General features: G+C 33.2%; 1 protein-coding gene across 1 annotated transcript in view; it reads left to right on the forward strand.

Annotated features, from left to right (window-relative positions):
• Window positions 1–23,854, forward strand: part of LOC111059202 (dolichyl-diphosphooligosaccharide--protein glycosyltransferase subunit 2) — a 40,304-nt gene extending 16,450 nt beyond the window's left edge. The window contains exons 7-13 of the mRNA XM_022346825.2: window positions 3,527–3,729; window positions 15,099–15,308; window positions 16,440–16,644; window positions 16,953–17,141; window positions 17,873–17,968; window positions 22,462–22,537; window positions 23,140–23,854. Coding sequence (XP_022202517.1) covers window positions 3,527–3,729; window positions 15,099–15,308; window positions 16,440–16,644; window positions 16,953–17,141; window positions 17,873–17,968; window positions 22,462–22,537; window positions 23,140–23,282 — 1,122 coding nt within the window. The 3' untranslated portion in view covers window positions 23,283–23,854. The remainder of the gene's footprint in view (window positions 1–3,526; window positions 3,730–15,098; window positions 15,309–16,439; window positions 16,645–16,952; window positions 17,142–17,872; window positions 17,969–22,461; window positions 22,538–23,139) is intronic.
• The last annotated feature ends 665 nt before the right edge of the window (window positions 23,855–24,519 follow it).

Consider the following 24,519-nt stretch of genomic DNA (forward strand, 5'->3'; position numbering starts at 1 on the left):
AGTCGTTGTCAGTCTGTTCGTATGTTCTAAAATAAATTTAGAGAGAATTGATCAATCAGCTTCATATTTTGAACACACATTCTTCGAACCTTTTTACAGGTCAAGTTTGTTGGACAACAAAATTGACTCACTCCTCCGTCCTTTTCCAGAATATAAAAATAACATTGAAAGTTCATAGGAAAAAAAATTTTGATTTATCATTTAGTCAGCTGGAATTAATTGCATGCTATTTCTGTAATTTTTCCATTTATTTAAAAAAGCTCATGCTATTTGGAAGTTATCTCACGGTCCTTTATGCACCTACACATGATTTCAGCCGAATAATACATAACATATTTAATTTATATTAAGTTCTATATTACTTGCTTCCATTAAGCCTGTATATTGTCTGTCTGTAACATACGCATAATAAATTAATAATACTTGTGATAGCAATTGCTATAGCTGCGTTTACACCAAAGTTATTAAAAAAATGTTAATAACTTAATCCTTATAGATTGAATGATGTTTCTTCTATCAGTAATTGTATTCCTGGTCTAGATAATGTAAGACTATATGATTCATCAAAAGCATCAGATACTGTCTCTCATACTCTTCTACTGAAAAAGTTGAAGATCTATGGATTCAAGGAGGGGGCTGTGTCACTAATGCAGTCGTATTTATGTGGTCGATTTCAAAAGGTTTCTTGTGATAGGAAAGAGTCAGGGTATCTACTATACCTGTGAAGCATGGTGTTCCTCAGGGAACATTCAATTCAGATCAATTCTTGGTCCAATCCTGTTCATCATCTATATGAATGACTTGCCCAATGATAAATCAAAAAATATTTTTATAGTTTAGTTTTCAAGATTACTAATGCAGAAAATATCTGAATTTAGATATCAGAATGTTTTTTCTAATTATTAACAAATAAATAATAATATAGGTTTTTTCAACCTATATGGGAACACAAACAAATGTAGAATTAGAGAAGCTGTATAATTTAAATAGGAATTTTGCTTATTTAATAAGCATAATGTATGTGTCACATACTGCCATTACAACTTGTAGCTCATTGTCATAAAGGAAGACCATGCTAAGCAAGAGAGCAGTATATGTCACTTACTGCCCTCTTCTTTAGCACCAAGTATTTTTAAAAGGCAGTATGTGCATTATTCTGTGAAAAATATGAGAAAACATAGGAAAATATTGCATAAATCAATTCTAAGTGACAAAAAGTATATTAATTCACCAATAGTATGTTGAAAAAAGTTCAGGCCCGGTGACAGCCCTCAGTTTATTGTTGGAAAATTTCAAATCCAATTTACTCACAACTTGATTTTTACAGATACGGCCTTTTCGCTTAGCAGGGCAACTTATAACCAATTCAATTTTATTTATTCAATTTATTTATTAAAACACACAAAACAAAATAAAAAAGAATTACAAAATAAATAAAATACAATAAAATATTACAAATATAAAAAACCATGGGCTTTGTGGTTGGGTGTGTTGGAGAAGAGAAAAAAGAGAGGAAGATACCTAGCCAACTATGGTTTCCCATGTATTAGGCAGGCGAAGAGAAGGCAAGAGAAGAGAGAAGTGATGAGGAAAAAAGCGAAGGGAGAAATGGGGGGAACGAAGAAAACAGAGGAATAGGTACGCAAAATAAAGGTAAGCGAGTCCACTGAAAAATGAAAAGAAACAATGCTGGAGCAGAAATCTCGAGTCATATATCTAAATGGAGGAAGAAATTACTGAATGTCCAGTTTTTTATATCCAGTTTAATTTTTCCGCTGATCTTATTGTCCATGAGAAAGAGATTTGGAATGAGTTTTATTATTTTAGTACCTATGTAAATTAACTGCCTCCTTATACATTCAATATTAGTGTTATAGGTTACATATTTGTTAGCAGTGGCCCTTAAATTATAAAATTAAGTGTAGAGTTTAATGTGAGAGGAAAATCGGATCTATATTTTATTAAGTACGGTACTCAATTACGGTTTTTATATATAATTGACGTACAGTCATGACCTCACTAAAAACCATATACGTTGGACAGAACCTGGGTTTGCTTAATAGTTTTAATTATCAGTTTTTGTGCTTCAAATAATTCAGCAATATGACAGTTGAAACAGCCACCCCAAACAACTATGCCATACTGCAGAATTGACTTGACTAGAGCATGATACATCATTTTCAGGTGGTTCTTATTAAGAATTCTGTTAACTTGGTAAAATTTTAAAAGATAAATATCTCATTTTTCTACATATGTATTTAATATGAACATCCCATTTAAGGTTTTCATCAATTATGATTCCCAAGTACTTAGTATTATTGACTTTTTTAATGGTGGGACAATCACAATTACCCAAGTTTAAATTGCACTGAGAATGGAGTCTCAAATCTTGATTCTCGTTAGGCTGCCCTACTCTATTTGCAGAGAAAGTTATGTAATTAGTTTTTTCAATATTTAAACATAAGGTATTCTTATCTAACCACTTCTTAATTAAAAGCATATTATTTTCAGCTATGGTATGAACTTCATTCCATGAATTACCGTGAAAAATAGCTGCAGTATCATCTGCAAAGGATATCACAGTTGAGTTTAGAAGCCTTAAATTTAAAGTCATTTAAGACTTCTAAACTCAAACTGTGATATCCTTTGCAGATGATACTGCCATTCCAAACTCGTCAATCGGCTCTGCCCCACTCTGTACAATAAGAATTGTTGTTATACGATAGATTGTGGAGTCTTCCACAAGATCTTACAATGGGCCCGTTCTGTGTACATGGAATGTGGTAAATTGTCCGATTCACAATTTACCAGGTGAAAAGTTCCGCGTCCCATGGGAAGAATTTTGACAGATTCTGTACCAGAAACCAGTTCCAGTTCCAAGTTCCTGCCCCACAGTCGAAGCGTGGTAAATTGTACAGTTCCAACTATCTGAGCTCTCATTGGTCGATTGAATTGTAGTCTGCTTGCTTCTCTGCGCATGCACTGATAGTTTGTCTGTTTACCATAGCGATAGCATAGCCATAGAATACATAACCAACAAAATGATGTTTGATAACCATTCGTTAAAAGATTTTTTCTCTATAGAAAATTTGAGAGTAATGGAATGAAAGAAATGCACACTTTTCTAGACGGTAAGTTTGTAAAACAGCCTTTCTTCATTCACGCAGCTAGTAAACGACACATTTTGGTGTAAATCAACTTTATAAGTGCGTGCCAAAAACTTGAACCAACGATTTTGAAATAGCGTTCCATGGGAACATTTTGCACTAGTCACGTGATGGAACAATTTACGATTGGAACTGGAATAATTTACTGTACACAGAACGTAAACATTGTGATCCAGACTTTATTGGGCTCAGACAAGTTTTCGTATAAATAGAACTAATTTTTCTATTTCTATGTGAAAGTGTATACCAATAATATTGATCCTTTTTAATTGTTCAATTTGTATTGTATTATTCATGTTCAATAAATTAAATAAACCTCTGAACACAAAAAATCATAATTATGTTTTTGCAAATTGCAGTACCATTTACCGGTTGCGATCACTCTAGCTGGCCCAGCTGTTGTATCGTTGGCTGAGCCGAAAGTGTCGGTTAAGGTGTCTGACCTGCTAGGCCGCGCCCTGCCCTCCGGACCCCTCCATGTCACTGCCGAATCAGCCACTAGAATAGCCGATGACGTAGTTGTGCTTTCCAAGAAGAAATTCGAACAGAGTACGGCCGATTCGTAAGTATCAGTGTGCTCCTTCAAGTGCAGTCGAACCAACTATTTCAAATATCATAAAAACACATTTACACTTAATTAGACATATTTGCAACAAATTAGACGAATATCAGTGTAGTGGATATTGTGATTCATGATTGAATTATCAATGATCGACTGTTAGATCTTTGAGAGAATTTTTATACTTTGAAGTACCAATCATAGTGCTTCGATAATTTTCATTTTATCAACAGTTTGAACGTATAAAATTTTGATACAATAGGGTAAGCTTTTTAAAAAAGCATTAAAACCAATCAGATCCCTCAGAATTGCAACAGTATTGATTGTATAAACTAGTCCGGGCACAAATGACATGAATAAGGCACTCCGTAGTCATTTTTGGGTAATAGCCGTGGAAGATCTCTCAATTTCTTCGGTAGGTCTAGCATAATAAGGATCGTGATGATGATATGTCAAAATCACAAGCAAACACCTCAAAAACAAGATGGCCGCTAAAATTTGTAGTGTTTTGCTATATTGCTTGTATTTCAATAACTGTTTGAGATATTCAACCGTTTTTTGAACGAAAATATTTTTAAAATCTTCCTCTACAATTTTTGTTCTATAAAATTTTCCTCTAAAATTCATATTTTTAGTTATAGCCTTCAAAAGCCCAAAAAACGTTTTTTCTAATTTTTTCAAATTTCATTCCATTATAATTTGATTGCAAGAGATACAGAGAAATTTTAAATTATGAAATTTAGAGCGTTCTGGAACAATATAATTTGGATCGATATATCTTCATGCGCTGTAACGCAAAAAAATTAGTTCTCTAGCGCCCTCCAAAGAAAACCCTCCATAATTTTCGGTGCGTCGAGGTAATAAGCTAATTTCATACGCATGAGGTAACAAGCTAGAACTATAAAATCGAGTTTTTCATGACTTCTTCAAGATACAGACTTGCAAATGGTCTCTATCTCTTCGTTACAACAAGCCGAATAAGAATATTGATGATGGAAACAACGAAAATATTCGACATCATTGAAAAATTCAAGATGGCGGTCATTATTGACAGAAATTTTCATATTGCTTGCTATTCAGTTATTATGAGAGATATCGGATTGGTGTCATCACCAAATTGTTTAGAATTAACCAAACTATGATTTTCGAGAGAATCGTCTCATTTTGACCACTCTTATCATGATTTATTCAACTTCATAAACTTGATAAACTTCTTCACTAAATTTAATTTACTTTTCATTTTTTAAGTTTTATTGTAAATATTTATTACTAGCTGTCAGGCTCGCTTTGCTTGCCGTATCTGTCTAGCCAGGGAGCTCCGCCCCTGGGCCCCCGACTGGATCGTCCAAAAATTATATCAGCGGGCTCGCTTCGCTCGCCTGCATTTTTCATTTGAGCATGCTTCATTCCATCAGAAAGTCAAAGTACTGAGAAAACGCAGAAAAGCTGAAAAAAGCTGATTTTGGGCGTATCTTTTATGAAATATTGGAGTCACCTCATCACAAAATTTTTTGACCCTAGCTAAACTTCTCTACCAAATTTGAACATTTTCTATCTATTACTTGATGAAAGAACTGAGAAAACGCAAAAAAACCGCTAATATCTTTGGCGTTATTTCAAATTCCTTCTAGCACAACATTATTACACCCTAGCTGAGCTTCTGTACTAAATTTAAACAATTTATGTTCATTTGTTCTCGATAAATCTGAGAAAAAGCAAAAAACCGCTAATTTTGGGCGTATCTTTGACGTTATTGCAAATTCCTTCTAACACAACATTATTAAATAAATAATAATAAATAAATAAATAGATTTTATTTTCGTAGACCAATATAGGTAATTGACAAAGTCATAGTAATACAATATTACAAAATAATAGAGTCAAAGCAATAGTTTAAAGTCACAAAGTATAATAAATTACATCAAGTAGAATCGAAGAACTCTGTCAAACAATAGAAAGGTCTTAAAACAAGCCACTCAAAAAGTAATTTTTTAAAAATAACAATATTTTCACAACATTTCATATCCAATGGCAACTTATTGTACATTCTCAAGCCTATGCTGTCATAGTGTTTCATGCTTATGACAAGACGTTGATATGGAATATCAATGAGGTCTTTTTTCCTGGTGTTATAAGCATGAATATTGGATCTTTTATTCAAGCTATGGAGATTCTTTCTAGTGTGCATGATTACTTGAAATATATAGAGGTTTATGACAGTCAATATTTTGTTTTTTTGAAAAGAGGTCGACAGTGATCTAGATACCCTGCACCGGTCAATATTCTAATAGCCTTTTTCTGCAAAAGCAAGACCTTATTGATGTGACAGCTGTTTCCATATACTAAAATTCCGTATGAAATTATGCTTTGGAAAAAAGCAAAATATGAGTTTCTGAGGTATTTTTCCGGTACAAGATTCTTCAACTGCCTTAACAGATAGATAACCCTAGATAACCTAGCAGAAACGAAATTTATGTGGGGTTCCCAGGTCAACCTGTAATCAAACATTAAGCCCAAAAACTTTAAACTATTGTTATTGTTGTGTGTATAGTCCCTGAGACCAAATGTCATAAGCTGAGTTTTATCCTCGTTTAGTTTAAAGCCATTCGCTGTGAACCACTTGGAAGCCTCCGCCAAGGTATCGGCTGTCATGTTATGTAAAGTGTGTACATCTGAATGAGAATTAAGAAAAGTGGTGTCATCAGCATACAACACAGTCTTGCTGTTGATTGTGAGAGGAAGATCATTTATCATCAATACAAAGAGGAGTGGTCCCAATATTGATCCTTGGGGGACACCGTACTTTACTTTAGCAAGATCGGATCTCTCATTTCCTACACAAACAACTTGCTGGCGATCGCCAAGGTACGATCTAAAAAGACTAAGGCTCCTTCCACTGACTCCATAATAAGCTAATTTTTCAAGCAAAATATCATGATTCACGCAGTCAAATGCCTTGCTCAGGTCACAGAAGGCAGCCTGAGCAAAGCACCTGTTTTCAAAAGACTCAATTACAAATTTTATTAGTGCATCAAAGGCGTCAGAAGTGGATCTTCCCTTCACAAAACCAAATTGATGCTCAGACAGTACCCCAAGATTTACTAAGTATTCATACACCTGTATATACATGACAATCTCTAGAACCTTGGAGAAGACAGGTACTATTTGGATGGGTCTATAACTGGAAGGTTCCTCTTTTGAGCCCTTCTTATGAACGGGAACAACTTTGGAGACTTTTAATACATCGGGGAAAACACCCTGTGTAATACACCTGTTTATACAAATGGTCAGTACTGGCACTACAGAGTGAGCAATAGTTTTGAGAAGACAGCTTGATAGACCATAGAAATCTTCACTCTTCGAAACTTTAAGATTATGAACCACTTTAAAAATCATCTCTTGACTCACCTCATGAAAAAAGAATAAGCTATTTTGCACTTTATTTACATTATCATTGAGCAAGGCACTGGCTGTAATTGATGGCTTGTCTATCTTCTCGTGCACATCATCCACTGACTGAATGAAATAATTATTAAGTTTGTTTGGTTCAGGAGTAGATAAGTTTACAACATTCTTGTTGAAGGATAAAGTTTTGATAATTTGCCATGCTTTCTTACATTTGTTATTAGAAGATTCAATGATTGATGCAACAGAATCCCTCTTGGCTTCATCCAATGAATTTCTGTACAGTGCTCTGCATCTAAGATAAAGTGTTTTCGAATGTTCGGTTTTTTGTTTTTTGAAGTTTTCATGTAAAAGAGTGAGCAGAATCTTAATCTTACTAAGTTCAGGTGTGTACCAGTCAGCCTTACATTTGAAATTCTTTCTATTATTAACTTGGGAAACTTTTTTTCTACAGGTCTTTCTAGGGATAGTTAGATTGAAATAATATAAAACTGTATTGAGGAAGGATTCGAATATATCACTTGCATCTGACTTTTCCATGACAGCACTCCAATTCACCAAATTCAGAGACCGATTAAATTGTAGTAATTTATCTTTAGTAACAGGTCTTGAAGTAATAGTGACAAAATCGTTAGAACTAGACTCAACAGAACCACAGGGCACACATATCGTGACACAATCATGATCAGAGTAGGAAAATCCTATAACACTTGAATTTGTCATATCAGGTTGAACGTTTGAAATAATATTATCGAGACAGGCTTGGTCTCTAGTGGGCAGAGTATTGAAAATATGATGATTAAATTGTCTCAATAGATTTTTCAAATTATTGGAATGACAGGTTTCCTGATTGACATCAAAGGCAGAATTAAGATCTCCACCAAGAACAATAGTATGGTCATTAAAGCATCGTCTAGACAAAAATAGAAGCAATTCCTCCAATTTGGCTAAAAATACTTTTGGGTCTCCACAAGGAGATCTGTACATTGATACGATAATGAGTTTCCTGGCTCCAATAATAGTACAGGTGGCCTCAAACTCACGTTCAATACATAGAAAATTCAGACTCAATTCTTGACTTTGAGAGTAAAGATTCTTACTGACAAATATTGCAACTCCGCCATTTTTGTGTAATAATCTACAGTAACTACTTGTTGCAATACAAACATCTATTTTACTATATACGATTTCATCAGTAAGCAACCAATGTTCACTTATACCTATAATATCAATATCTTCATTAATTACAAAGTCATTGAGAACATTTAATTTACCTCTCAATCCTTGAACATTTAGATAAGCAATTCTTGTGCAAGGAATTGTATGTTTTAATGAGTCTAATCTACACCTATTTGAACTTGTATTGTTGAGTTTAAACGACTGTGCACAATGTTAGTATCTACCACAGAGTCTGTTATTAATGAGGGACTGCAGGGAATGTTATTTAGTTCTGCAACGTCCTTTAGTACTTGATCACGAGCAGATGAAAAACTTGAATCGAATCCTGATTGGTTTATAGAGTTTTTGAGTGAGTCATGGAAGGACACAGTAGTACTGGTACTGGATTCCGGAACATCTGGGATATGAGCTGCAATAACGTCTCTATGATGGCGAACATCTGGAGTTGATCCTCCGCGCAGAATCGTCCGAGGCTGACCAATCAGTGGCGTTGATGTTGACGTCAATGAGTCATCATCAGTGCTGATTATTGCATTCACATCGACGTTGGTTTCCATCTGAATGGAATGAACTGGTTTTTTGGCAGTTTGCTTCTTTTGTGAGTCGTAGCGCGTTGATTTGACTTTCTTAGAGACAATGCCGCTATCAATTGTCACAAAATCGCACAAAGACCTTCCTACAAAACGTTTTCCACCCTTTGAGTAATGCAAGCCATGCCTTGTGAAATGGTGTCTTTGCAGGTTATTATTGACTTCTCCATATATCACTCTTGATACTCCACAATAAGACCGTATTCTAGCGAAGATTGATTCGTTAGCAAAATGTATTTCATCATTGTGGTGAGGCATATCATACCTAAAAGGTATTGCACAAACAATGAAGTTGGTATTTATTCCCGATGTCAATAGCTTATCCATTCCTTGTTGGATATTGAGATCACATGGCTCATGGTTGCCAAAGTCATTGGACCCCGCCATTACAATCACGTAATCGAACTTTGTCAAATCCTTTATAAATTGTATCCCATTTGCAATAACCTGTTTAAATTTAGCTCCCGGCAAAGTATACACAAAAATATCGTAGTAGTCGGACAAGTGACCTAGGTAATTGTGCATATCTCTACCTTGACTTGTAGCCAGTATCACAATACGCCTCTTCACTGAATTTGAAGATGATAATGATGATGATTCTTTGATAGGCCTCCTTGGTTTCTTCCTGACTGCAGATGCATCGGTTGCACTTACTTGCACCTGGGCTCTTACATCAAATGTTGTCGTTTTTCCTCTAGCCAATTGTGATATGGGTGACCCGATCTCCTCCGCATCCAAGACTGAGAAACGATTTGAAGTCTCTATCGAGCTGTCATTGGAAAGTCGTTGAAATCGACAGGCTGATTTAGGAGTGGTGAACTTCATTGGAAGTGCTCTGGTATTTTTCAAAAAAGTTAATTCTGTTTCTAACTTAGAAATTTTATCTGCCGTATACTGTGCATCACTCTGTAAAAGATTAATAATTTCATCTCTTGAACTGAGCTCAACCTTTAATTCGTCAGAAGTAGTCTTCAAGGCTTTCAGTTTCAATTTCAACTGATCTATCTCAACATCAGCTCGCTCTTCGTTGCACAGAGAATCATTTAGAACATTAGCTCTGATTCTCTTTTCTTGTGCAAGTGAATTTCTTATAGAATTATTTTCGGCTGCGGCGTTCGTCAGATGAACCTTTAAATCCTCATTCCCTTTTATTGCAGCATCGTATTTATTCAACAGTGAAATAACTTGTGGAATTATATCTATCACAACCTCTTTCGAAAATTTTGTTGGAAATGGAGTCCAACACAGCATGCATATTAAGCGCAATATCTATTACACCACTGTCAATCAAGCCCTCCTTAAGGTCTACCAAATTGTGCTCCATCTGTGACCTCACGGAGTTGCGTCCAGTTCGTGTCAACATCTCATCGAGTATGTCAAATGGGATTGGAAGAGAAAGGAAATTGAAAGCTTAGAGAGCCACCAAAGCAGGGTAAAACGGGAAGCTCCTGAAGGGATTTGAAAGGATAAAGGAAAATGGAAGAAGCAGAAACCAGGTTCAAGACGATGTAATGTTAAATCATAGACCAAACTCACAACATTCGGGTGTAATACAAAAGCAATCAGTGAATCACCACTATCAGAACAGGAGAAGAGAATCAACAGGTGCAAAAAAGCCGGCTGGTTGTGAGCAGGGAGATCACTACGTGAGATAGAAATTCAATGACAGGTATTCCTTATCATATTCTTCATTGGGTCAGTCGATGAAAGTGAAAACAGCCTATGTCAAGTTGAAAAGATTAGATATTGAATTGTGGTTATGATTGTTGAATATATCTCCTAGATATTGACAGAGTAGCAAGTGTCACGCTCAGTTATGATAGTTATAGCAGCTGATAAGGCAGATCTACTTCGACAGTTGACTAAGAAGGCACGAGGGAAGAAACAATCCGTCAAGTTGCAGACTATGAGGTCAAAGTTCATTTAAAGCAATTTACCACACGAAATATTCTTTTCAGTAGTTACTTTTGTAGGTTAGAAAGTTTGTTATTCGTATTAAAATAATATAATTTAACTTCACATGGAAACTCAGTACTCACTAGACTATACACCTCTTATATTTATCGTGGAACTGGCACAATGCGCGGAAACTCTCAAAAAAACATATTTAAACTAATAATGAGTGAGACCTCTTTTCAAGAATACACACAGTAGCCTTCAGTGCTACCAACTAGTATTACACCCTAGCTTAGCTTCTGTACTAAATTTGAACATTTTCTGTTCATTTGCTCTCGATAAAGCTGAGAGAACGCTAAAAAACGTTGGAAAACCGCAGATTTTGGGCATATTTTTGGAAATTTTTCCAAATCCGTTCTTAGTGTGCCTCTAAAGGGCCAACTGAACATACCTATCAAATTTGAACGTTTTTGGTCTGGTAGATTTTTAGTTCTGTGAGTGAGTCAGTCAGTCAGTCAGTGAGTGCCATTTCGCTTTATATATATATATGCCACTTACAGTAATGAAACAAGTACTGTACGAAAGAGCAATTCAAATAGTTTTTTCCACGGGTACTGGGCTGTTACTCATGTAACTTTAAAGTTTATAATATAAATTAAAACAGGAGACACAAGATATAAATAGATTGAAAACACTTAAAAACTTACATTAGAAATGGGGGAAATTTTCGGAGACTGTGTCTCCTTCCTCAACCGAGCAGACTCAGTCTCCGAAAATTTCCCCTCTCCTGTTTTAAAATATATATATATATAATATATATATATATATATATATATATATTTTTTATTTTTAGTTCCAAGTTATTTTTCATTAAAACGATCGTACTTTGTTTAAAATATATATATATATATATATATATAATTTTTATTTTTAGTTCCAAGTTATTTTTCATTAAAACTCTTTCCCCACACACAGACTTATCTATGTGGGGAAAATTCACAAGTACTAATAATAATAATTTATTCGACCAGTGTTTTTCATTATTTATACATGTACTGTATTTGTAATGATTTTGTGAATAAAACTCAATTTGAATTTGAAAATACATTTTTCGGGGACAATATTACACTTCCCACCCTGTACATGTATTCGTAGTGGACATACACTAGTGTTATTGGTACAGTGTTTTTGAATATTTCAAAAGCTTTGAAATGACATCTGGTTGGAGGCTTTAAGTCCATATTCCACGCCTGGAGCGTCATCGGAAAAAGAGAGAAAAGTACTGTTTGCAGCTGAAAACACGCTTTTTTCACCAAATGCCAAACCCAACAATTAGAAAACCGTGTAACTCATGACTCCTTGAAGGTACAGACTTGGGAATGGTATCAATCTCTTTGTAATGATATAAATAGTGAGGTCCACGTTATAATGGCAGTGAAGAAAGATAGGAGAAAAACGTTGCCAAGTCTCCATTTTTCCACTGATTGTACACAGCTGTTACTCAATTCATCCCATTAAAATTGATCTAATAATAATTTTCATTTCCTTGATAAACTAATCAATTTAATGTTAAATTAATCAAGAAAATATATTTTTTCATAATTTGATTCAAAAATTTGCTTCCATAACAAAGATCAGATTTTTATTTTTACACAAACCTGAAATGGCGGCTAATTTAAAAAGCTGTGATACATCAATCTGAATTTCAAAACAACAGAAATTAAGTTAATTGGTAGGTATTCTATTCCAATCTCTTTTAAAAATGATAGAAAAATAGAAATCCTTTTTAAAATAAGTAATTTCAATTGAAATAATTCTGAAATAACCTTTCAATATTATTTATACCGGTACGAGTAGGTCTAACCTAAACGTGTAGGCTAACTGAAGCATGGATGAAGTCTATGATGGTTAGTTATCAACTTCTAAAATGTCATTTCAGGTATTTTAATTTGTGTTTCTCATACGGTAATGTCTAAAAATTATTTCATTGTTTCAAAAATAAATTTTAAATCAATTATACGACTTGTGTACCAAAGTATTTTGATAGAATGGAGAAAAAAATGGCGGCTGAGTTACTTTTGTACAGTCACTGTCAAAAGTAAAAATAAAATATTCTGGCAAACTGACAACATTGCAAAGCTAGAGAGAGATAGCGCTATCTGTTTCGTTGTATGATAGAAAAGGACAGCAACAGTATTGTCAATCGTACACTGCCATTATAACGTGGACCTCACTATAGAAAGAGATTATCCATGATGCAATCTCAAAAATGTTTGTCATAAAAAAGAAGATGGCGGCAAAAATATGTCAATTTTCAAGAAATCGTCTGGAATTTTAATAATGTCCAGGAATTCGGATCAATTCAGCCATCTGGAAGCTTCAAAATAATCATACTACAATATCCAAAAGATTTATCTAATTCCAACAACTTTTACTATGGTAAATATAACTTCAAACTCTTGAAATCAGATTTTTGGCCGCCATCTTGGATTTTTCTATTATGAAAACATTTTTGAGAATGCCATCATGGATAATCTATTTCCACATATCTCTACGAAGATATTGATACCATTTTCAAGTCTGTACCTTCAAGGGGTCATGAGTTATAGTTAAATGGTTTTCTAATTGTTCAGGTTTGGCATATGGTGAAAAAAGAGTGTTTTCCGCTGCAAACAGTAGTTTTTTCTCTTTTTCCAATGACGCTCCAGCCGTAGAAGATTGACTTTCAGCCTTCAACTAGAAGTAATTTTGAAGATTTAGAAATATTCTACAACACTGTGCCAATAATATTGGTGTTTGTTCACTCTATACATTTACAGGTTTGTGTTGTAAAATGTTGTTGTAAAATTTTGTCCCCAAAAAAATATGATTTCAAGAGTTTGAAGATCTGGAAGCTCCAAAATAATCATACTACAATATCCAAAAGATTTATTTAATTCCAACATCTTTTACTATGGTGAATGTAACTTCAAACGCTTGAAATCAGATTGTTTTTGGAGACAAAATTTTATTTAATTAAAAATTAAGATTTTAAAAATATTTTCGTTCAAAAACGGTTGAATAACTTGAACAGTTATTGAAATACAAGCAATATAGCAAAACCCCCACAAATTTTGGCGGCCATCTTGTTTTCGAGGTGTTTGCTTGTGATTTCGACTTATCATCATCACGATCTTCTTTAAGCTAACGAAGAAATTGAGACATCTTCCACGGCTGTTACCCAAAAATGACCACGGAATGACATTTGTGCCCGGACTATACAGTACAGTACAGACTGATTGAGAAGATACCCAGTTTTTGTTTGCGGGGGCGGGCGGAGGTAGAAGGAAGCCAACTGTGAATGTCTGACTGCTGTATTCCTAATTATAAAATTGCGGTATGCTGGCTGGTTTACTCAAATAGCTGGATGATCAAATGTTATTGCTACGCATACTAGCGTCTTGGTCCTCTGGAAGGGGTGAATGGGCCGAGGGACTTCTTTCCAGTCCGCGACTGTGTTAGACTAATATTAATTTTTAGTTTTCAACTTTGAACTTTCAATCAAAATTTGATATGCGGTCAAGCCATATCCAGTCAAGCTTTAAAGCTTTGCATATGTGTAATTTACTCAGAAGGATTCATTAGTATTAATTTTTAATTGTGTATTGTATTATTACAAAGATTGTATTATGATGAATTTTTCTGATAAATAAATAAATATTTCATTATTTTTATAATTTAAAATTTTGTTTCAACTCCCAAAAACTGCTTCATAACTAATCAAAGATTACTATTAAAAAAACAAGTTTTGATCTAAAAAGTGTTGTCATATTATGTATTGTGTTGTAAAGTGTTGTGTCATATTACAGTATCACTAAATTAAACGCACCACAAAAATGTTCTTTGACTTATTAACTCAACTCTTATTGATACGCCTTATTGGAAAATTTTATAATTTTTACTTTTTGTCTAGAAATATTCATTTGTGTTCCTCTGATTAGTTGCAAAGTATGAAAAAAATTAAATAGTTTGACTAAACAAAGTTATTTTAAATGTTGAATTTATTGCTGTATTTTTATTATTGATATAATGTAAGTGCCCAACCCATACAAATATTTCTCCGGTATTGAGTAGATTAGCAATTTGTTTTGAATCTGTTGAGTATTCGCCTACTGTTTTTTATTGTTAAATTGATTTTTCCAAGTATAGTACTAAAAAATACTTCTTTCTTAAAAGGGGTGAATATAAAATCCCTTTTGTTAACTGTTTGTGTTGTAATAATTATAAAACATTGTTATTGATTTTGTAAATGTTGTGTTGCAGTATGGTGCATACAATGAATCTGATGGAGGTGAAGCCGGAGCCAGGCCTGTACAAAGTGACAGTGAATGCGGTGCCTTCGAAGGCGGATGCGAGGCTGGTTGGCAATGTGGGCATCACTCTGCCCATCAAGGTCATGTGCTCGGTCACCGTCGACTCATTCGAGATTGGCGTCGGCGACTCTGATCAGACAACTCAGCCCAAGTTCGACAAGTCAGTATTGCTCCTCAAACATTTATCAGCTCTTCAATTGAGAAAATGTCATTCTTTATGGCGTTGGTTTTTTTATTTTTTGCGTATATTCTTTTTTCAAATTCAAATTCTTTATTAAAAAAAAACAAAAAAAACAATCAAATACATCCCAAAAAACAAATACAATATTGTTTCCTAATTTCTAATATGTGTTCCCTATAGGCTACCCTGTGTGTGGATACTTGAATAAAAAAATAGTATATAAAATATTAATATACAAACTTAAATATTATATATTCTATAGTCTATATTATTTTCTCATTCTTCATGCGCATTTGCATATGGACAAAAAATGGAGATATGAATCAAATGTTTCCTTCCAGTCTTTCTTCTCTATCCATTACGAACTGCTGCATGTTACATGTTAACTACATGATGCATCAAGTTTTGACACTAGAATGACGACTTGCAGACTGTATTAATCGTAAAAAAAATAATAAAATTTATTTCTCACTGGCTGGAGCATGCTTTCGAATCTCATGGGATTAATTGTCAACAATATTTGTAATTATTGTGAACAATATTTGTGAACATTGTCAACGGTTGACAATGAATCTTATGGGATTTGAAAGTAGGCTCCAGTTAGTGAGAAAATATTTTATATTTTTCACAATTAATACAGTCTGCAAGTCGTCATTCTAGTCTCAAATCTTGATGTTTTCGTTCACTTAACTAATTCTTCTTTATTATCTATGATTCTTGTTCTTAAATGAGATAGGCTTACAGCTATTCACTTTAGTTCATATTTAAATTTGATTTGATTTGTTTAAGCAATTTCGTCTGTTTCCTTTTATCTAGTATTTTTTCGCAAATGTTGTTGAAGTTCCAGTCACTAATGTCAAAACAATATAAAAGTACTTTGACACACTGATGTGGAGTGAACTGTAAAAAGTGATGACCTTATTTCGAACATCTATTAATCCAAATTTGGGAGAGGTTTTATAATATCATTTTATCATTTATCTTCCAATATCATTTTAATGAGAAGTAATTTTGTAATAATGGATAAATAATCCCTTTTTTCACATAAAAACGTATTGCATATGTTTCGTGTAATATTTCTCATTTTGTGAAATTTTCGTATTTTTTCAGGATTGCTTACGATAGCAAATTAGGAAAGAAACTGGAGATCGATACTCTACAGAAGCTTGTCATTAGATTCTCACTGAAGGACAAAGCTACTAGAAAGCCGATGGTCGTTCATCAGGCATTTTTGAAATTCAGCAATCCCACAACAAAGCAGGAAATCATCTTCATCGCTGAGCCTGATTCAAACAAGATGTATAAATTTGACTTGGTGCGTATCTCAACTCTGATAGAACTATCTTAACTAGTAAGCTTATTTATCAATAACATTCATGAATTTAAACTGGTGAAATTTTGTTTATTCATAACAGTTCTTAGCTTGAACTTTGGTGACATTTTTACTAGTAGAAATGTACTCTATTATTCATTTACATCTTCACAGACATTCTAGTCATATCACATCCATAATAATAAATTGTGTTATTTTTTTCGTGTTTGAATGCCCACAGTAATTAACAGTAGCATTGATCTTTTTTTTGAAACTTTGCATTTTCATAACTTCATCCATGTTTGTTGTAGGATGTTGGAGCCAAACAAGGAGACTTTAAACAATTGTCTGGAGTTTACGCAGCTGAATTGATCATTGGAGATGTTGTGATTACCAATTCCTTCTCTTGGCATTTCGCTGATGTGAACCTGAAATTACCTCTGGATGCATCCAAACTTCCGGCGCCTTACAGTATGCATAAACCAAAACCAGTGATTGAGGTAAAATTATTATGTTTATCATAGCCACCTCTAATACATTTATTACACCTTTATTAGAGGTGACTATGTATTTATCCATAAATTAAAACACAATAGCGGAATAAAAACTGGCGCTAGTCCAAAACTTCTTCTAATCCCAAATTTAGACTAATAAAATGTCCCAAGTCATTAATAACTGGTATATTATTTATGTACAGTAATTTTGATATGCTTAAAAATTACGATATGCATCATATACTCAAGTAATCTTGCCCTCTAAGATTTGTGACCAACATTGTGCACATTCTTTGTCGACCTATCAAAGGTCAAAGTTTAATTCATGGCCTTTATCTTAAGTATCCCTTCAATAGTTTTGTATTACCAATTATTATAGGTTTGAAGAAATTAATAAATAAATAATTCTATTAAATAAATGAAATTATTAATGATTCTAGGTTTAGTTCACTTTTAATGTTTATCATTATGGGAATGTTTATCCGTTAAAGGTCACTTCTTTTTAAAGAGACGTTGTTCATATTAATTTATAAAAATATGTTGGAATATTGATTACAGCTTCCTTCTAATGAATGCTCCTGGGTCACTAGTTTAAAATCTCACTTTTGGTATTATTTATTGTAGGGTATCCGAGATTGGAGATTGACGATAAAAGCTTTGAAATTTCCCAGTCCAAGTATGTGATTTGAGATGAAAAAGTAAATTGAGTCTGATGTTGGATATTTCATGTTTTACAGCATTTATTCCGTGAACCTGAGAAAAGACCCCCTGCATTCGTCTCAAATCTTTTCACTGGATTGGTATTCGTTCCATTCTCTGTTTTGATTGGTCTGGTAAGTGTACCCTGTTTTTCAAATTATCGAGTTTGCTATAGATTTGTCTACTCTGTTCTTTGACTGGAATAATACAGGTGGCGCAGGGAAATGAGAAATTTTTTAATTCTGCTCCTTCTAAGAAAAAATCATAAAACTAGTAGAATATTAATAGAATGGCATGTCGATTCATCGATGTTCCTACAATCGAAATGTCCAAAAGTACCTCTTTACTTTTAAATATGAGATCGGAAAGATATGCTCACATTCGACGTTCACAGCCAATTATGGGTGGTGCAGTGTTTCGAAATTATGTAATTTGCACCAATTATTAATTCATAAATCAATCAATCAAGTGTCAATCAAGTTTTATTGAACAAAATATTTACATTGGAGGTCCCACTAAACCCGAAGGTTTTTCAGTAGGTGCCTATATAAGTATACATAGTAAATTATAGAATCGTACATTACAAAGAAACAAATTAACAAATTTTATAATAGGAAGAGAAAAAAAATTTTTTGCATGCAAAGGGAAGTTGGGAAGTAAGGAGAGGATGTAGAGGAAGGAAGGCAAACTTATATAGGAACTAGAATAATAAAATTAAACTATTCAAGTAAAAGAAAAATATCAATCAAATCAAATCATAAATTATAAAAAATGAGTATTCACTATTTATGAAAACAAAAATTTTAAAAAACATACATGGGGGAAAAATAGAGAAATGACGTTTGAATTTCAAGAAATAATTTTAAGTAGTCGCTCTAGCTGGCGGCAGTGACTCAATAAAATTAATGTACCAGCAAAATCTCTGCTAGCTGTTTCTTTTTATGAGATTATTGTTATTTATTACATAGCTAAAAACATCACTTTTTGAATAATCTCGAATATTCAGAGGCAATTTATTAAATAATTTAGGAAGTATGTAGAGGAGTGATCTTTTTCCATATATATTTCCATATATATTTATATATATCCATATATATTTCCATATATAGTTCTACAAAGAAAAACCTTAATCGAGGTAACTGATATATAACTGGTGATCTTAAATTGAAAGGAGATGGTGGAGCAAAGGATCTGTATTGATTATTATTCTTGAAAAATATTATACTCTTGTAAATATAGAAATTCTTTGGAGTTAGTGTATGGTAAAAAAATTGTACATTAGAAAGATTATTGAAGTTAATATTTAAGTTGATAAGAGGCAATCGAGATGTTATGCACTTCAGGGTTCTTAATTGAATTCTTTCTACTCTGTGCAACAAATAGTCAGCTGCACAGCCCCATGAATCTATACCATACCTAATGATAGACTCTACGAGAGATTTATAAATTAGGTGAAGACAGTCGACCGGAATAGTTTTATGCATGTAAAATATTTTTGCGCTTAATGCTTGAAGTTTTTTCGAGATGTAGTTGATGTGTGGATGCCATCTCATTCTACTGTCAACTATCACACCTAGGTATCGGGTATCGTCAACTTGAGTTAGTGATGGGCAACTACAAGTTCGAAGTGATCTAGAAAGACAGAGGCAGTCATGATGACTGATAATTTTTTGAGTTTCATTACATCTCATATGTGGTGATTTAAAATGCATTAAAACTGTTTTTTTCTTATTAATGACTAAATTTCTGTCATGTGACCACCTAAGAATCCTATTATAGTCAGATGCAACAGTTGCTCTGCAACTTTAAGATTTTTATGCCCAACAATTAAAGCTGTGTCATCAGCATACATAAAAATGTCACCATTTCTGATTATGCTTGAAATTGAGTTTACATATATATTGTAGAAGACAGGACCCAAGATACTACCCTGTGAGACACCAATATCGTCGTTTTTGAATAATTCGCTTTGATTGTTCCCCAACTTAACCAGAAAGTATCTGTCACTCAGGTAACTCTCAAACAACTTTAGAACATTTCCTATGATTCCAATGTCATGATGCTCATCCAGAAGGATATTATGCTTCAGAGTATCAAAGGCCTTCGAGTAATCCATGAATATTGCTAAAACATGAAATCTATCATTCAAAAAATTATTTATTTTGTGGGTAAAATTTAAAAGAAGTGCTTCTGCAGATTTCCCTTTTTGAAAGCCGTATTGAACATTTGACAGGATATTATTATCAGATAGGTATTGATTTAAATGGATTGATAAATATCTTTCGAATATCTTCTCAGGCACTGATAATCTAGCTATTGGCCTGAAATTCTCCAGGTCATCTCGAGCACCAGTTTTAAAAATTGGTCTAACAATGGCTATTTCTAAAAAGTCTGGGAATATGCCTTTAGAAATCGATAGATTCATCATTCGACAAAGAGGATTTTCCATATGCTCTTTCAGGGCCTTCAAATCTGAAACGCCAATATCATCAAAGCCTGGAGACTTATTTGTGCTCATATTATTGATAATTTAAATAATATCATCATTACTTGCATATTTAAGGATGAATTTATGCTCAGATGGCACATGGACTGAGTCGCCAAGGATCAAGGGACATAAATGTGTAGTTTTCTTAATATTTCTGATAAAGGAAGTAGCAAAAGCTGAACAGACCTCAGTGACTGGGATTTTATTCGCAAAATCATTCAAGATTCGGTAATCCGAATCTTCGGAGGTTCTTCCCAAAATGCCATTAATGTACTTCCATTTTAGTTTTATATTATTTTGAGAGTCTTGGAAATGTTTAATTATATAATCTCTTTTAGTTTTTATGACTTCTTTATTAAGTATGTTTCTATAGTTACGATATTCATCTCTGTAAATGCTATTAGTGGGATTGTTTTTAGTGCGTCTGAATAATCTGTCTCTTATTTTAAGTTTGTTAAAAAGTTCTTCTGACATCCAGTTATTTTTAAAGTTGGAATTTGCTTTTTTAAAGGAAATTTCTTTTTCACATTGATTAGTTGCCTTTTCAAAATTTAACCTAATCTTATCATAAATTAAGTTGGGGGAGGAAAGTAAATCACAGCTGTTCCACTCACTTTCTTTCAATAAATTTATCCGTTTCGTTTTATTTATTACAACTTTTCTAAGCTCTTCTTCCTTTTCCTTCTCTACTGAAAAGCTATAGTAAATTTTACAACTAATAACATAATGGTCTGAAATTTTCAATTTAATCACTCCGGTAGAAGAACTAAGATTTTTTGTAAATCTCAAGAATAAGTGATCAATACACGTCTGTGTGAGAATATCCTGCCTTAGTTCCTCTCTAGTGACAATAGAAACACCTTTTTTAAACCCGTACGACAGAAGCATAGACTCGTACATAACACAAAACTAGTAAATTGCTAATGAAAGGGCATGGTCATTTATGATCCTTACTCACTTACTCTTTGTCTCTACAACCAATACCTACTATTACTTCAGACCCCACAACTGAAGCTATGATAAACTATGACATCACATGTAGATCGATGATCTACTAGCGAATATATTTCTGTCCCGTTCCGAGGCTTAGTAAATTCGTAGCATAGTTTTTATGGAGTAGGCTTGTTAGCCCCCCCCCCAACCTGTAGGACCAGGGTAATTTGTCTGGAGTCGCCCTCTCCTATGCACTCGCTTTCACTGTAGCTCTCAGAGCGTAACCTACCTTGGATTTGATTCGGGTTTACTCCCTAATTTATGATCCTACAATATTAAAATATTCAAAATATTGCATGTTTACTTTTTAGATGACTAAGAAAGATGTGGTCTTATTCGGCGTTTGTAGCCTGGTGTTACTCTGCAATGAGGAAATGACAGTGTTGCAAATCGTTGTGAACTGCAGTGATTTCGTTTTAAATGTTTTCCTTTAATTTATTTATTGTTTTATGACTAAAATACTCGTTACTCTTACTGAATTTTAAATTTTTGTTCAAAACAAACTCTACTTTAACTCTGCTTTAGTCGATAGAATCGAATTTCTTTGGTATTCAAAATAAAATTTAAGTATTGAATAACTAATTCGTTACCACAGTTTGGGATAGAAGAGATAAAGTTCGGGAAGGATCAGGATTGGTACAGCTCGGGGAAACATAAAAATAAGAAGTGTGTCTTTCAAATAATATTTGACCTCCAAATGAGAAAATCAATATTTTTGAAGCTTCCAATTAGGGTACGAACAGAACGGTCATATCGATGCTTAGTTTTCAGTGTAGGTCGCGGTTGACCTTCTTGTATACAAACACAATTTAAAGCATGGAAGTGAACAGTACGGCCAAGTCTCGATTCCCGTTTAGCGAGATGGTATTCAAAATGTTTCTTCATTAACAGCTGATTAGTGGCATCCATCGAAACCGAAATCTACACCGTGACTCACTCATCTGTTCGCACCATTCATCAATGAATTGCTCTGTCATGCTCGGTGCTCCTGATGAAAATTATTGTCAATCAGAGATCAAACAACGTACTTCTGTACTTATATTTTGTCTAAAACTAATTTTATCTAATCTTGCGTTAGTGAATTATTCTTTTTATTAAATTATAAGTAAAAATGTAATTTTCAATAAATGTTTTCTCTTATTACAGTGGGTCAAACTTGGAGTTAATATCTCAAACTTTCCATTCTCTTTAAGTGCTCTTGGATTCCATGTTGGACTCGGAGGTAAGTTAATGATTATAAAAATTGTTGAAAAACTACTTTATTGATCGTACTTATCTCCAGATTTTGAAGATATGAACATTTGTTGCTCCTTTATTTGCAAGTTTTAATTTCTCTGCAATAATTGTAGAGATTAGCATTCAATTCCTTAAACTTTTTAAATTTATCTTTATTATAAACTTCAGAACCTGAAGGCTAGTTACAGTTAGTCGTTGAAAAAAATACCCGAATGATTCTTATCTATCTTGAACTTGTTGGAAATATTTTATGAAGTGTGAATGATCTTATGGCAAATGAAATTTTAATATTTCATTTAATAATTTTCAACATTCCATACATTATTAAACTTAAGAAAGAATACATCGGTATCTCTATTTCTGTCTGCATCACCTAACAAATTAAATATTCACAAATGTATACCGTCTGTTTCAGTTGCAATTAATTAATATATTATAATTTTCAATATATTCAGATTTACCTCTTTTTGTATCGGTACAGTATAGTTTTAAGTCCGTTTTATTTAGTTCTATTATGAAGTCGTTCCTTTGATGTAATCTTGTCATTTTCTTCAAATCGTTTTAATGAACTTTTAATGTATTTTTCAGCAATTTTCGTCCTGTTTGGATTCTTCTGGTTGCAACTGAACATGTTCCAGACATTGAAGTATTTGCTTGGCTTGGGTGTTGTCACGTTTTTGTGTGGAAACAAACTTCTCACTAAAATAGCTAATAACAGGAAACATCATTAAATTTTTCTTTTTTTTTTTTGTAAAGCTGGGAGAGACATTCATTCCAATGTGTTCAATATTTTTATCCAGTTTCCTGTAACTTGCGAACTTTGAATGATGTGTTAAAATTATTGTTGAATGAGTTGTATGTAGAAATCGATAATTTTATTTTGTTAAGAAAGTGATTACTATTCAACTATGAACTCAAGTATTTGTGCACTTATCTGAGAAATTTTAGCATAATTTTCCGAAGTTAATTTTAGTGTTGGTGATATTTTTTGTAAGAATATGGAACTATCCAAGTACTGTTCTGTGAAATTTGTCAACCTTCCTTCTACTCATCATCTACTTCACTAGATGTAATTACTTTATTGTTGACTGTCTATCAACTTTATTTTCTATATTTATTACATTTCAGTGTAATTCTCTAACTCTAATTCATCCATTTGGAATTCATTGTATTAAAACATACTGTGCTCAAATTGAATCGCCTTGTTTTCAGTCTTTCTTTCTACTAAATCGTCTCAAATGTATATTTGTCATAAACTCGATCAATCTTTTCTCGAAATAAAGAAAGACGATTCTTAAAATTATTTCATCTTCCTCGACTTCTAAATGTAGGTAATGTATTATGTAGATAATATAGTTCTAATATATATTATATTGAAGACCTAGTAAGATTTTTGAAGGAAGTGAATTTTAACTTTTCAATCTATAAGTTCAATGAGATTAGCGTAACTCATTTCATTTCCAGTAGTAGAATCACAATCATTCACGTGGACGAATTAAATAAAATTTTACAAAGGAGCATGACAAGGTTGCTCTCTTCTGCCTGGATTGCTTATTAGTTATGAGCCAATATTTCCATTCCCAGTTGGTTGTCATTGAAAATTACCTTTCTTTTTGAAGATTGATCAAGCAAACTTGATTGTAACTAGAATAATTCTTTTAAATTATTGTTTTCTGTAACAAAAAGAAGCTCAGTTTAAAAACTTCTCTTCCAGTTTGGGACATTTTTAATGAATTTAGTAATCCATAGCAAAATGTAATTTTCGCATAAATAAATAAATCTAATATGAACAAATTTAATCAGGAAATATTGGGTTTTACATAAGTTCATCATTCGTCGATGTAATAAGTTACAGTACTTCAAAGAAACTCAGGGAGATAAGCCGAAACACAAAATGTGGAGAGTGCCATTGAAATACGTTGAGCAAGTGCACGCTTTTAGTGTGTGTGTGTGTGTTCCTATTGCTCT

This window comes from Nilaparvata lugens, chromosome 1 (genome assembly GCF_014356525.2).
Source record: "Nilaparvata lugens isolate BPH chromosome 1, ASM1435652v1, whole genome shotgun sequence".
Lineage (NCBI taxonomy): Eukaryota > Metazoa > Arthropoda > Insecta > Hemiptera > Delphacidae > Nilaparvata > Nilaparvata lugens.